At 37.7% G+C, this 13,078-nt stretch overlaps 1 protein-coding gene across 4 annotated transcripts in view; it reads left to right on the top strand.

Moving 5' to 3' along the window:
• The window catches only part of LRRC63 (leucine rich repeat containing 63), a 41,942-nt gene that overhangs the window by 5,760 nt on the left and 23,104 nt on the right, over window positions 1–13,078 (top strand). For all 4 annotated transcript variants that reach the window (XM_040448463.1, XM_040448462.1, XM_040448461.1 and 1 more), the window contains exons 3-4: window positions 9,246–9,935; window positions 10,478–10,546. In XM_040448463.1, the coding sequence (XP_040304397.1) occupies window positions 9,246–9,935; window positions 10,478–10,546 (759 nt within the window). The remainder of the gene's footprint in view (window positions 1–9,245; window positions 9,936–10,477; window positions 10,547–13,078) is intronic.

Raw genomic sequence — 13,078 nt, 5'->3', positions numbered from 1 at the left:
TATATAGAATTATATAGAATATATAGAATAATTCCTTTCCCTAATACCTTATCACCACATCAGTAGGGTTCTAATATAAAAAGAGGGGATTACAACTGAAAGAGCTTTAAGATTCAGACTTTATTTAAGAAGGCATCTGTAGGGAAGCACAGAGACAACAAAGGAAGAAAAAAGAAAAACAAGAAAACTAGAAGAAACTTAAATGTCTGACACCAACAGCTACAGTCTCCTCCATTCCTATTCCCCAGTACATCGTGCTCAGCTTTTGGCAAAAAAATTACAACTCAAGCTTAAAGATTAGAAAAGAACACAGTCTGAAGAGAAAAAGGAAACATTTAGAACCATACTCAGATAGGACACAGTAACTGAAATTATCAGACAACAAATTGAAAATAACTGATTGATATATTAAGAACCTTGATGGAAAAAGTAGACAGCACGCAAGAACAGAATAATGTAAGCAGGGATATGGAAACTATGGAAAAATCAAGGGAAATGCTAGAAGTAAAAATTACTGCAATGGAAATAAACAGTGCCTTTAATGGGCTCATCAGTAGCCTGGACACGACTGAGAAAAGGATCTGTGAGTTTGACAATAGGCCAGGTGAAAATTCTCAAACTGAAATGCGAGGAGTAAAAAGAATAAACAAAATAACAAAAAAGAATACCAAAAAACCTGTGAGAAAATAACAAAAGACAGGACATACGGGTAATGGAAATACGAGAGGAGACAAAACAGCTGTGAGAGCAGAAGAAATGTTTGAAGTAATAGTGGCTGAGAATTTGCCAAAATTAATGACAGACCACAAATCCGGGAAGCTCAGGGAACACCTACCAGGATAAACATATTTTAAAAATGCACTTAGTCATATCTTATTTAAACTGCAGAACACTAAAGACAGAGGGAAACTCTTGAAAGGAGGTCGGGCAGGGCGAAGGGGAGAAATCCCTACAGAGAAAAAAGATTAAGAATCACATTGGATTTCTTGTCAGAAACCATGCAAGCAAGAAAAGAATAAAATGAAAAAGTTAGAAGTGTTGAAAGAAAAAAAAAACTCCACCAAAGTAGAATCTGTATTCAAGTGAAATTATCCTTCAAAAACGAAGGAGAGGGGCATCTGGGTGACTCGGCTGACTCTTGATTTCGGTTCAGGTCACGATCCCACTGGGACCGTGGGACCCAGCCCTGCATGGGGGCTCCATGCTGAGCATGAAGTGTGCTTGATATTCTCTCTCTCTCTCTCTCTCTCTCTCTGCCCCTCCCCCTCTGCTCCTCTTCCCACCTCATGCTCTCTCTCTCTCTTAAAAAAAAAAAAAAAAAGAAGGAGAAATATAGACTTCCTCAGACAAAAACTGTGGGTATTTGTGGCCACTAGAACTTTTTAGAAGTTCTTTTGTGTTAAGAAAAATGATATTGATCCAAAACTCAGATCTACCTAAAGAAAGGAGGAGTATCAGAGAAGGAAAACTGGAGTGAAATAAAAATTTATTTTTCTTATTCTTCCTTGATCTAATAACTATTTGAATGAATAATAGCCACAGTGTATTAGGTGATTACAGCATAAGGATAAATGAAATGAAAGGCAGCAACACTATAAAGAATGGGAGAGAGGTCTTGGGAATACTCTGTTAAAAGACACCCACAATACCTGTTAAGTGGCATCCTATTATTTGAAAGCAGACTTAGGGTATGGAAGTGTTGAATTACTACATTGCACACCTGAAACTATTATAACACTGTAGGTTAAATGACTGGAATGAAAGTTAAAAAAAAAAGAAAAAGACTTCGATTATTGAAAGGATAATAAAAGAAACTTTTTATTATGAATTGAATATCCTTTCTAAATGCCGCACATCAGACTTGAGTTGTCTTGGTTTTTTGCATAGCAAGATAGTTGTAATTTACCGTTTTGATTCCAATCAATAAAGGACATGCCAATTAAAAAAAAAAGAAAATAGACTTAGGTTAACTGTAAATGTATACTATAAACTTCAGGGAAACCACTTAACATTTTTTGTAAAAGAAGCATAATTGATATGCTAAGAGAGGAGAGAAGCTGAGACACTGAAGGAGAGAAACTGAATGCTTGTAAAATGCTCAACTAAAACCAGAAAAAGAAAAAAAGGAAGGGAATATTAAAAAAAAAAAGCAGCAGTGCAGCATACATATTTTACATATAACAAAACAAACTATTATAGAGAGAGAGGCAAACCAGAGGAGACTCTTAAATACAGAGAACAAACTGAGGGTTGAAGGGGGAATGGGGCAGCGGGGAAGATGGGTGATGGGCACTGAGGAGGGCACTTGTTGGGATGAGCACTGGGTGTTGTATGTGAGTGATGAATCACGGGAATCTACTCCCAAAACCAAAAGCACGCTGTATACCCTGTATGTTAGCCAACTTGACAATAAATTATATAAATAAATACATAAATAAATAAATAAATAAATAAATAAATAAATAAATAAAAATAAAACAAACTGTTATAGCAGATAAAAAACAAGACCCAACTATATGTTGTCTATGAGAGACTCACTTTTTTTTTTTTTTAATTTTTTATTTTTAAAAAAAAAATTTTTTTTTTCAACGTTTATTTATTTTTGGGACAGAGAGAGACAGAGCATGAATGGGGGAGGGGCAGAGAGGGAGGGAGACACAGAATCGGAAACAGGCTCCAGGCTCTGAGCCATCCGCCCAGAGCCCGACGCGGGGCTCGAACTCACAGAGCGCGAGATCGTGACCTGGCTGAAGTCGGACGCTGAACCGACTGCGCCACCCAGGCGCCCCGAGAGACTCACTTTTTAATAAATTATTTGTTTATTTTGAGAGAGAGAGAGAAAGCATGCAAGTGGGCGAGGGGCACAGAGAGAGAGAGAGAGAGAGAATTTGAAGCAGGCTCCATGCTCTCAGTGCAGAGTCTGACTTGGGGCTCAGACTCACGAACCATGAGATCATGAACTGAGTCAAAACCAAGAGTCAGACACTTAACCAAATGAGCCACCCAGGCACCCCCTACAAGAAACTTACTTGAAATATAAAAACACAGAGAGGTTAAAAGTAAAGGTGTAGAGAAAGACATACCACACTAACACTAATCAAAAAAATATATAGTAGCTCTATTAATTTCAGACAGAGCAGATTTCAGAACAAGAAAAGTTATTGGGGGAAAATAGGAGCAATATTTACTTATAAAGGAGTCAATTCTTTAAAAAGACAACAGTCTTTAACTGACAGGCACCTAAAGGAGAGAGAGGCAGAATATTTCAGGCAAAAACTGCTAGAGTTGTTAGGAGAAATAGATAAATCCATTGTTATAGTTGGAGAGTTCCACACCCCTTATCAGTAATTAACAGATCTAGCAGGCAGAAAATTAGTAAGGATATAGTTGAACCAAATAGTACCAACAATTGACAGGATCTAATTGACATTTATAGAGCACTTCATCCAACCACAGCGGAAAATATTCTTCTCCCTCACATAAGACACTCATGAAGCTAGACCACATTCTGGGCCATAAGACACACTTAAAAAAAAGAAAAACACAGATATTATACAGTGTTTGTTCTCAGAACACAATGGAATTAAACTAAAAATCAGTAACAGAAAGATATGTGGAAATCCAAAAATATTTGGAGATTAAACAACACACTTAAATAGCACATGGGTCAGAGAAGTCACAGAGATATTTTACAATGTTTTTTAACTAAATGGAAATAAAATTACAGCCTATCAAAATATGCAGTGTAAAACAATAGGGCTTAAAAGGTATGTAGAACCTTGAATGCATATTTTAGAAAAAGAAGATTAATCTAAAACAAATACTTTAAACTTTTACTTTAGGAAACTAGAAAAAGGAGAAGAATATAAACCTAGTGCAAGCAGAAGAAAATAAATAATAATTAGAGCAGAAATTAAGTTGAAAAAAGAAAATCAGTTGAGAAAATCAACAAAACCAAAAGCTAGTTCTATGGAAAGATTAATAAAATTGATAAAACTCTAACAAGGCTATCTAAGAAAAAAGAGAGAAGAAATAAATTACTGCTATCAGAGATGAAAGAGGGTTCATTGCTTCTGAGTCTATGGACATTAAAAAAAAAAAAAGATAAAGAAATATTATGAACAACTCTAGGTCCATACATTTGGTAACAGATAAAAGGGACAGATTCTTTCGAAGACATAAACTACCAAAACTCACACAAAGTAAAATATATAATCTGCTATAAATAATGTTTATATTTATAAATAATTTATTACTTTATAGGCTTGTATAGGCCTAGTGTAAGAAATTGAATCAGTAATTAATAACTTCGCAACATAGAAAGCACCAGGCCCAGATAGAGTCACTGGTGAATTCTACCAAACATTTAAAGAGTAAATGATATCCATTCTCTACAAACTATTCCAGAAGATAGACGCAGACAGAACACTTCCTAAATTATTCGGTGAGAGCAGTATACCCTAATACCAACACCGGACAAAGAACTTACAAGAAAACTACATATAAATATCACCCATGAACATAAGTGCCAAAATCCTCCACAAAATTTTAGCAAATTGAATTCAACAATGTATAAAAATAATTACACATCATGACCAAGGGGAATTTATTCTAGATATGCAAGACTGGTTCAACACTCAAAAATCAGTTAATGTCACCCATCATATAAATAGCCTAAAGAAGAAAAATCACATGATCACATCAGTAGATATAGAAAATCCATCTGTCAAAATCCAGCATGCCTTCATGAAGTAATTCTCAGCAAACTAAGAATAGATGAGAACTTTCTCAACTTGATAAAGAAGATCTACCCCAAATCCCACAGCTAACAACATCTTTAATGGTTAGAAACTAGATGCTTTCCCCCTAAAATGACAAAGGATGTCCCCTCTCACCACTGCTATTCAGCAATTGTACTAAAAAATCCTAGCTAGTGCAATAGGACAAGAAAATGAAATAAAAGCCGTACAAGTTGAGAAGAAAGAAATAAAACTATCTTTATTCTATGTAGAAAATCCCAAAGAATCAACAAAAGAACTCTTGGAAATAAAAAACAGTTATAACAATGTTACAAGATACAAGATTAATATACCCAAATCAATTGCTTTCCTATATACCAGCAACAGTTAGAATATGAAATTCAAAACACTACAACTTACTTTAGTATCAAAACACACTACAATTGGGGCGCCTGGGTGGCTCAGTTGGTTAAGCATCCGACTCCGGCTCAGGTCATGATCTCACACTCCGTGAGTTTGAGCCTCGTGTCGGGCTCTATGCTGGCAGCTCAGAGTCTGGAGCCTGCTTCAGATTCTGTGTCTTCCTCTCTCTGCCTCTCCCCTGCTCATGCTCTGTCTCTCTCTGTCTCAAAAATAAATAAAAACACTAAAAAAAAATTTTTTAAACACACTAGAATTAATTTAGGCATAAAGCTAATAATGTATTATAGGATTTATATGCATAAAACTACCAAATTGTGATAAATAAAAAAATATATAAATAAATGGAAAGGTATTTCATCTTCATGAATAGGAAGATTCAATATTGTTAAACTTGATCTACAGATTCAAAGAAATCTCAGCCAAAATACCAGCAAGCTATTTAGTGTGTATTGACAAAATTATTCTAAAGTTTATATGTAAAGGAAAAACACAATACCAAATACAATACTGAAGAAGAGGAAAGAAGTAAAATTGTCACTACTCAATTTCAAGACTTTAAAGTAATACAGTGTTGTATTGGCAAAATAAAGGACAAATAGATCAATGGATGAAAACAGAGAGCCAAGAAATAGATATATACAAATATAGTCAACTGATCTTTGACAAAAGAGCAAAGAACAAAGGTATAGTCTTCTCAGTGAATGGTCCTGGAACAAATTAACTAGGTACCAACACGCAAAAAAAAAAAAAAATCTAGACCAGACCTTATACCTTTCACAAAAATAAACACAAAAGAAGCATAGACCTAAATGTACAAATGCAAAACACTAAAACGTCTAGAATATAACACAGGAGAAAGTCTAGGTGACCATGGATTTGGCAATGACTTTTTAGATATGACACCAAAGGAACAGTCCATGAAATTGAAGATTTATCAGGTTTATATTTCCATCTGTTTCTTTTGGAACATTCCTTTATGCATTAAATAGAAATAAAACAATACAATAATAAAAACGAACAACTCATGAAATAAAAAATTGGTAAGTTGAACTTCATTAAAATTAAAAACTTCTACTCTGTGAAAGACATTGTTAAAAGAATAAGAAGACAAGCCACACACTGGCAGAAAATATTTACAAAACACGTATCTGATAAAGGACTTTCTATCCCAAATCAATGATCTCTTAAATAAGAAAAGAACCTAATTAAAAGGTGGTCTAGGGGCACCTGGGTGGCTCAGTCGGTTGAGTGACTCTTGATCTCAGCTCAGGTCATGATCCTGGGTTCTTGGGACGGAGCCCCACTGAGTGTGAAGCCTGCTTGGGATTCTTTCTTCCTCTGCCCCTCTCCCCTGCTTGTGCACACACACACTCTCTCTCTAAAATAATAATAATAATAAATAATAACAATAATAATAATAATAATAATAAAAGTGAGCTAAATATCTGAAATGTCACTTCACTGAAGATATCCAGAAAGCAAATAAGCATAGGAAAAAATGCTTAACGCTAAACGTTAAAAAAATTTTTTTTTTAAAAAAGGAGGGGGGCGCCTGGGTGGCTCGGTCGGTTGAGTGTCCAACTAAGGCTCAGGTCATGATCTCGCAGTTCTTGGGTTCGAGCCCTGCGTCAGGCTCTGTGATGACAGCTCAGAGCCTGGAGTCTGCTTCAGATTCTGTGTCTCCCTCTCTCTCTGCCCTTAACCCGCTAGTGTTCTGTCTCTCTCTGTCTCTCAAAAATGAATACAAATGTTTAAAAAAAGTTTTTTAAGAAAAAATGCTTAACGCCGAAAAAAGAAAGAAATTTAAGAAAAAAAGATAAAAAATGCTTAATATTTGCATTTGTCATTAGAGACTGCAAATTAAACCAACAATGAGATACCACTGCATACCTCTTAGAATAGTTAAAATACACAACACTGACACCACCAAATTCTGGAGAAGAGCAAAACAAACCCCTCTTATTTATTCAAGGCTACATACTGCATGATTCCAACCACTGTAGTATTTTGGAAAAGGCAAAACAATAACACGATAAAAACTAAAAAATCAGGGGTTGCCAGAAATTTGTTCAGAGAGAGAAGTGTTGAACAGGTGAAGCACAGGGGAATTTTAAGGTGGTAAAATTATTGTTTATGATACTGTAATAGCGGATGCATGGCATTACACATTTGTCCAAATCTATGGAAATGGACAACACAGAGAATGAACCCTAATGTCAAGTATGGACTTGAATTAATTGTATGTCAACATTGGTTCATCAATTATAATAAATGTACTCAACAATCAGGATGTTAATAATAGATAAAATTGTAGGGGGGAATATATAGGAATTGTATTCTTGTTCAAGTATTTTCATATCTAAAATTGTTCTAAAAAGAAAGACTATTAATTGAAAGTTACAGACTAAATAAAGTGAAACAACAAACAGAACAGAGAGGAGAAGACATCAAACTGAGGGTCAGTTACTTCACACTCCAGAAGGATAAATATGGTGAGACTGTGGTGGTTGGAAGGAGTTCTGGAGTTTGTTGAGGATTCTGCTTGCGTTATTATGTTTTGTTTTAATATGGGAGAGAGGGAAAAAAGTTGAATGATGGTGTGACCATTTTTCTTGAATGAGCTAGTTTTTATTAGTTCCATACAAGCAGGAAGCAAACGTTCTTATTCTCCCACTAGTGCCCTTCAAACTCACCCAGGACACACAGCTTTCCTCCAAGGCTTTTCTAGTCAACTTCACCTCTTAGCCTTGTTTCCTTTTCAGATATTAAACGAATATTTCAATCTGAATCATTACTTTTATCTGGCCTGCCCCTTCCCCCAGCTCAGACTAGGTCTGCAAATTTTTAGACACGCCAGAGGAGACAGGGGCGTGACCAAGGTCTTCCACCTGGTTCTTTACTTCTTTCCCCCAACTTACGGTTTCTGCTCCTCCATAAGTGGGGCTAGGGATGGAGAAGAGTTAAGGAGTTAAAAACTAAGCATCAGTCTCTGTACCTACCCCTGAAATGCCAGGAGATACAGGTCAAGGAGTTTCAAGGATTCTCTTGCCTTGCTCCACTTGGAACCCAGGACTGGGTGGGCTGATCCCTTTTTGCTACTCTGTAAGTATTAGCGGGGGAGGTGAGTAGAGGAATGATATGTTATTTTCTCCTCCTGGCATACACTCCCGCTCTCTAAATGGTTCTCTGAGAATTCTGGTCACATTGTTTGAGGTTGGGGAAAAATCCTCTTCCACCCACCACAAGGAGGGGAAGACTGAGGAAACACATAGCACTCCAATAACTCTATCCAGGAGAATTCCTCTCTCTGAACTCAGGTCAGACTCCAGCCATCTCTTATGCGTAGACAGCAGATGGATGAGACCTGGATTTGTTTTGGCATCTCTTTGCAAGCCTTGCCTTAAAGAATCTATTATCTTTTCTTTAGAAGGTAGAAGTCTTCATCACTTAGTACTCAACTGAGACCATGGAAAAGAGTCATTTGACATTCCGTCCCATAGGAAAGAGAAAGTATATTTGGTGTGGTGAGGTACCGAAGAACCATTGTACGTTTTCTGGACCTGGGAGAGAAAAGAACATTTACCTTTTAACCTAACTGAACTTGTAGTATTTGGTACCCCGCATCAGGATGTTATCGTTTCAAAAGACACATTGGTCTGACATTTGGCGTTGAAAAGAGTTGTGAGTCTTTGCTCAAGGGAGTTTCAATGAGGAAGAGATAACGAGAAATGATAAATAACAAAACTTCATCCAAATAATTTTTACCCATTTTATTTCCAGTTTTAGTAGCAACTGGTCCAAAAATTACCTTTATACCCTTTCTTCTATCAATTCTGTTCTTCCAAGAGTCTCCCCCTACCCTTTCTAAATCTAATACAATTTAGTCTTTTCTCGTTTCCATTTGATTACTCAAACTTTACCCCAGTCAGTTAAACAAAAGTCCTCATAGCTGAGCAGGTATATGCAGAAATTTTTAGACGGTGAAAGAGGGGTGGGTATGAACTTTAAGACATTAAATTTTGTCCCTGGTACCTTGATAAATATAAACTAATTGTGCCTTTTTTTTTTTTTTTTCTGGTTTAGCCAAGACTGGTAAAGCTAAGCCAAAACGTGTGACGTTCACTCCAGAAGAAACCACTTCAACTGAAAGAAAGAAAACTAGTTTTCCTGATGTTTCAAGAGATCGATCACAAACCCCTATCAGTATCCAAAATCTCTCTCTTGATCATCATGTACGAGAAAGAGTGACGACTATTTCAATACCAAGAAAACATTTTAGCAGGGTCTATTGGCACATTCCAGACACTGCTACTGGTTGCATATTTTTTCCAAGCTGTCATTCAGCCTCAAGTCGAGTTTTTGGGAAAGAAACAAGCCAAACGGAAACTTCAAGAAAATCAAAACGAGAAGTGTCAAAAAGAAAAAATATTTATGTTGATAACATGTTCAAAGACATTCTGATTCTCTCCTCAGAGTTCTCCAGACCTGCAAGTGCACCTTCCCCAGTTATTACTCCCAAACCCAAGGAAGTTCTCTCTGAGTATCCACCTTTATCAAAGAAGAAAACCTTTATTTTTAAGCAGGCTCTGATAGATTTAAGTGAAACAGGGCCAAGCCCTCTACCAAGAAGAGTGCCTGTTAAAACAGAAAGACAGTGGTCTGAACGTTTAAAGCAAAATACTGCGGTGGTACTAACTATTAGGAATTTTCCAGGTCCCATCGCCCTACCAACACCAATTTTGCCAAGAAAACCTCGAAGACAGTCTTTGTTAGGTAAATCCATGTTCAAAATGATACATGTTCAAAATGGGCATTTGGATTATTTGCATTTTTTCCTATCACAAATAATGCATGCTTTGTAATAACGGGGTCAAGTGGACCAAAGGGGAGAGAAGGCACGTGAGCAAAGGCTGCTTTCCCCTTGGGTTTGCAGGTTGGGATGGCGGGATCACTTTCTGCCTATGCATACGTTCAATATACCATCCAGAAAGAGGTAACAGAAGTATTGACCTTGAGGGTCTGCCAAGGTCAAACTGGGTGCTCTGCCCAGATGGCGGTAGTGGGAACCAGATGAGGAAGCCCAAAGGATCAGAAAAGTCAACATAAAAGAGGAGTGGGAATGAACAGTCATTCAGAAGGCGATCAAGATGAACTCTAGAAGCAGAATGCCGGTGTGGACGGAGCCCTTCACGGGCACGGTTCCGTGGACAATCCAAATTCATTAAAAGATGAACAATTATAATGAAACCATAACACCCTGAACATGAGTGTTCACAAGTATCCAAAAAGTTGTTTCATTTTTTTCTTTTTTCTAGAAACTCAAGTAACAGAATCCGACAATGTGGAAAGCACGTCGAGGCAAAGCGTGTCAAACCTGACGGAAGGTAAACGCTAGGCGTATTTCATTCTTTAAAAAAACTGTACGTAAGTTTATCTCTCTACAGAAGTATTCATGATTTTGTGTTGGTGAATGTGGGTGGGGTTCACACATATGTCTCACCTCATTTTCAGCTCTTTAAGCCATTTGCTCAGCAACTATGTTTGACGTATTGACTATAAGTCAAAGTTTGTACTGATGCTGGGAACATAAAAGCTGGAGCATTCTTAATCTGGGTAGGTGAAATAAACATGCAACAATGAAAGGTAACTACTTTCCATGTGCCAGGCACTGTTCTAAGTGCTTTAACTTTAGTTACCTAGAAAAAACAAATGAAAAATCATCTTTTTTTTTCTAATGTTTATTTTTGAGAGAGAGAGAGACACACACACAAAGCGTGAGCAGGGGAGGGGCGGAGAGAGAGAGAGAGAGACATACAGAATCTGAAACACGCTCCAGGCTCTGAGCTGTCAGCACAGAGCCGACACGGTGCTTGAACTCATGAACCGTGAGATCATGACCTGAGCCGAAGTCGGATGCTTAACTGACAGAGCCCCCCAGGAGTCCCCATATCCGCTGATTTCTAAGCTGTGCATGTGCAGGACAATACTCTAAGAAACACAGCAAAAAACATCAGCAGAGAAGCTACGAGAAGTGAGCATGCATGGGAGACAGTTATTGAAGTTAAAGCTCTGCCAAGATGCAGGGGCCTTGTAAACACATGGGGCTTTTAGTTGAAGACCCAGAGGACCCATGCCTTAGAAATAAGGATGATGTTTTAGAAAAAAGTACAAAACTAAAATAGATTATCCCTAGCCAAGCTCAAAACCAGTCCCTAATGAATCAAAGTGATACTTTTTCCACTTTTCTTTCAATCAAAGAAAATTTAACACTTGTTGGAGAGACACGGCGTTATCTGGACCCTCTAAAATTTTCATCCACAATATCCAGCATTAAATTAAAAAATCACAAGTCATCCTATAAAAACAGGATCAAATGTCTGAAGATCTGTAGAAAGATAAAAGGCAATAGAAACAGACATAGAATCAGATACCAAAGTTTTCAAAGAGGGATTTTAAAAATAATTGTGATGACTGAGCTTAAGAAAGGAAAGAATGAGTTAGAGAATTTTACCAGAGAACTAGAAGTTTTGTTTTTAAAAATAGGAGTCAAATAAAATTCTAGAGCAGAAAAAATAACCAAGGAATGATTCAGTTAATGATTAAACACAGAAGGCTCCGACGATAGGACTTCCTCTTTTTCCCACGTCATCAGCCGAAACAAATCATGCTGCCATTTCTGATTTGTTGAGTTTGTCCCACTCTGGCGGTCCCCTCTTTGAAAGGTTCCAGAGCCTTCAGGGATCCATCAGGGCATTTCTATTTTTTTCTCCACCTGAATTCCCATTTCCATTCCAAAACCAATGCTTGGGCCTAGTCCATGGGGATGGGTGGGCTGGGAGCAGCACACAGACCTAGGTCTTTTTTTTTTTTTTTTTTTTTCAACGTTTATTTATTTTTGGGACAGACAGAGACAGAGCATGAATGGGTGAGGGGCAGAGAGAGAGGGAGACACAGAATCGGAAGCAGGCTCCAGGCTCTGAGCCATCAGCCCAGAGCCCGACGCGGGGCTCGAACTCACGGACCGCGAGATCGTGACCTGGCTGAAGTCGGACGCTTAACCGACTGCGCCACCCAGGCGCCCCCACAGACCTACGTCTTAACTCGTTCTCCTTTCCTTCTTGATCCACTCTCTCTCCCAAGACAACGACTCTCTCTATCGTATCATACATCTCTCTTGATGCTGCAGTTACCTTTCACATCTATTGACCTGAGATGGGCACACAGGCCCTATTTTGGCAGCTAGAAACTGAACATTGCTTTCTTTGGTCTAGGATGCATGATTTCCTTTCACTGAAGCCATGGCCTAAGGCTTTCCGAGACTGTAAAATATGTTGCTGCAAATAATACAGCAAGAATGGCCGTGAATGTAAAATATATGTTCCGAGGTCACAAAATATTTTCCTGCTGCATTTGGGTTTATACTTGAATAGGCCGTTTCTGAAGGTGAAACCCACAAGGGTCATGAGGAAGTAAATTTAGATGCTCTCTGTTTGACTAACTTCTAAGTTGTTTGGATTTTTTTTTCTTTTCTTGTGTGGGGTCTCCAAACGGAGACAAGAAAGCCGAATTATATAAGGCCCTTGAAACAAAGCGAGGGTGTCCCTTGCGAGGTGATCTCTATCTGACTTACGATTATGTGATGTCCTTTACTAGTTTTGTGAAGCAAGAAGTTGCTTATGTAATTCGTAGTAAAAGTTTTGAAAATATTTGTACACATAACACAAAAAGACTGAGATTGATAGAATCTAAGTTATCTGGAGAGAAATCTATGAGCTTATGGTTTTCCTTTGGAAAGACAAAGGTGCCAGCTAATATTTGAAACACAGACACACATGCACACACACACACACACACACACACAACAAAGCCCAGTTTAGCAAATAGAACCAGCTGGGACTAGGTTAGTAAAGGCTCAG

This window comes from Herpailurus yagouaroundi, unplaced genomic scaffold, assembly GCF_014898765.1.
Source record: "Herpailurus yagouaroundi ecotype Mexico unplaced genomic scaffold, PumYag 197, whole genome shotgun sequence".
In the NCBI taxonomy this organism is placed as follows: Eukaryota; Metazoa; Chordata; class Mammalia; order Carnivora; family Felidae; genus Herpailurus; species Herpailurus yagouaroundi.
The sequence above is the reverse complement of the archived record's forward strand: the minus strand, read 5'-3'. Positions and strand labels throughout refer to the sequence as shown.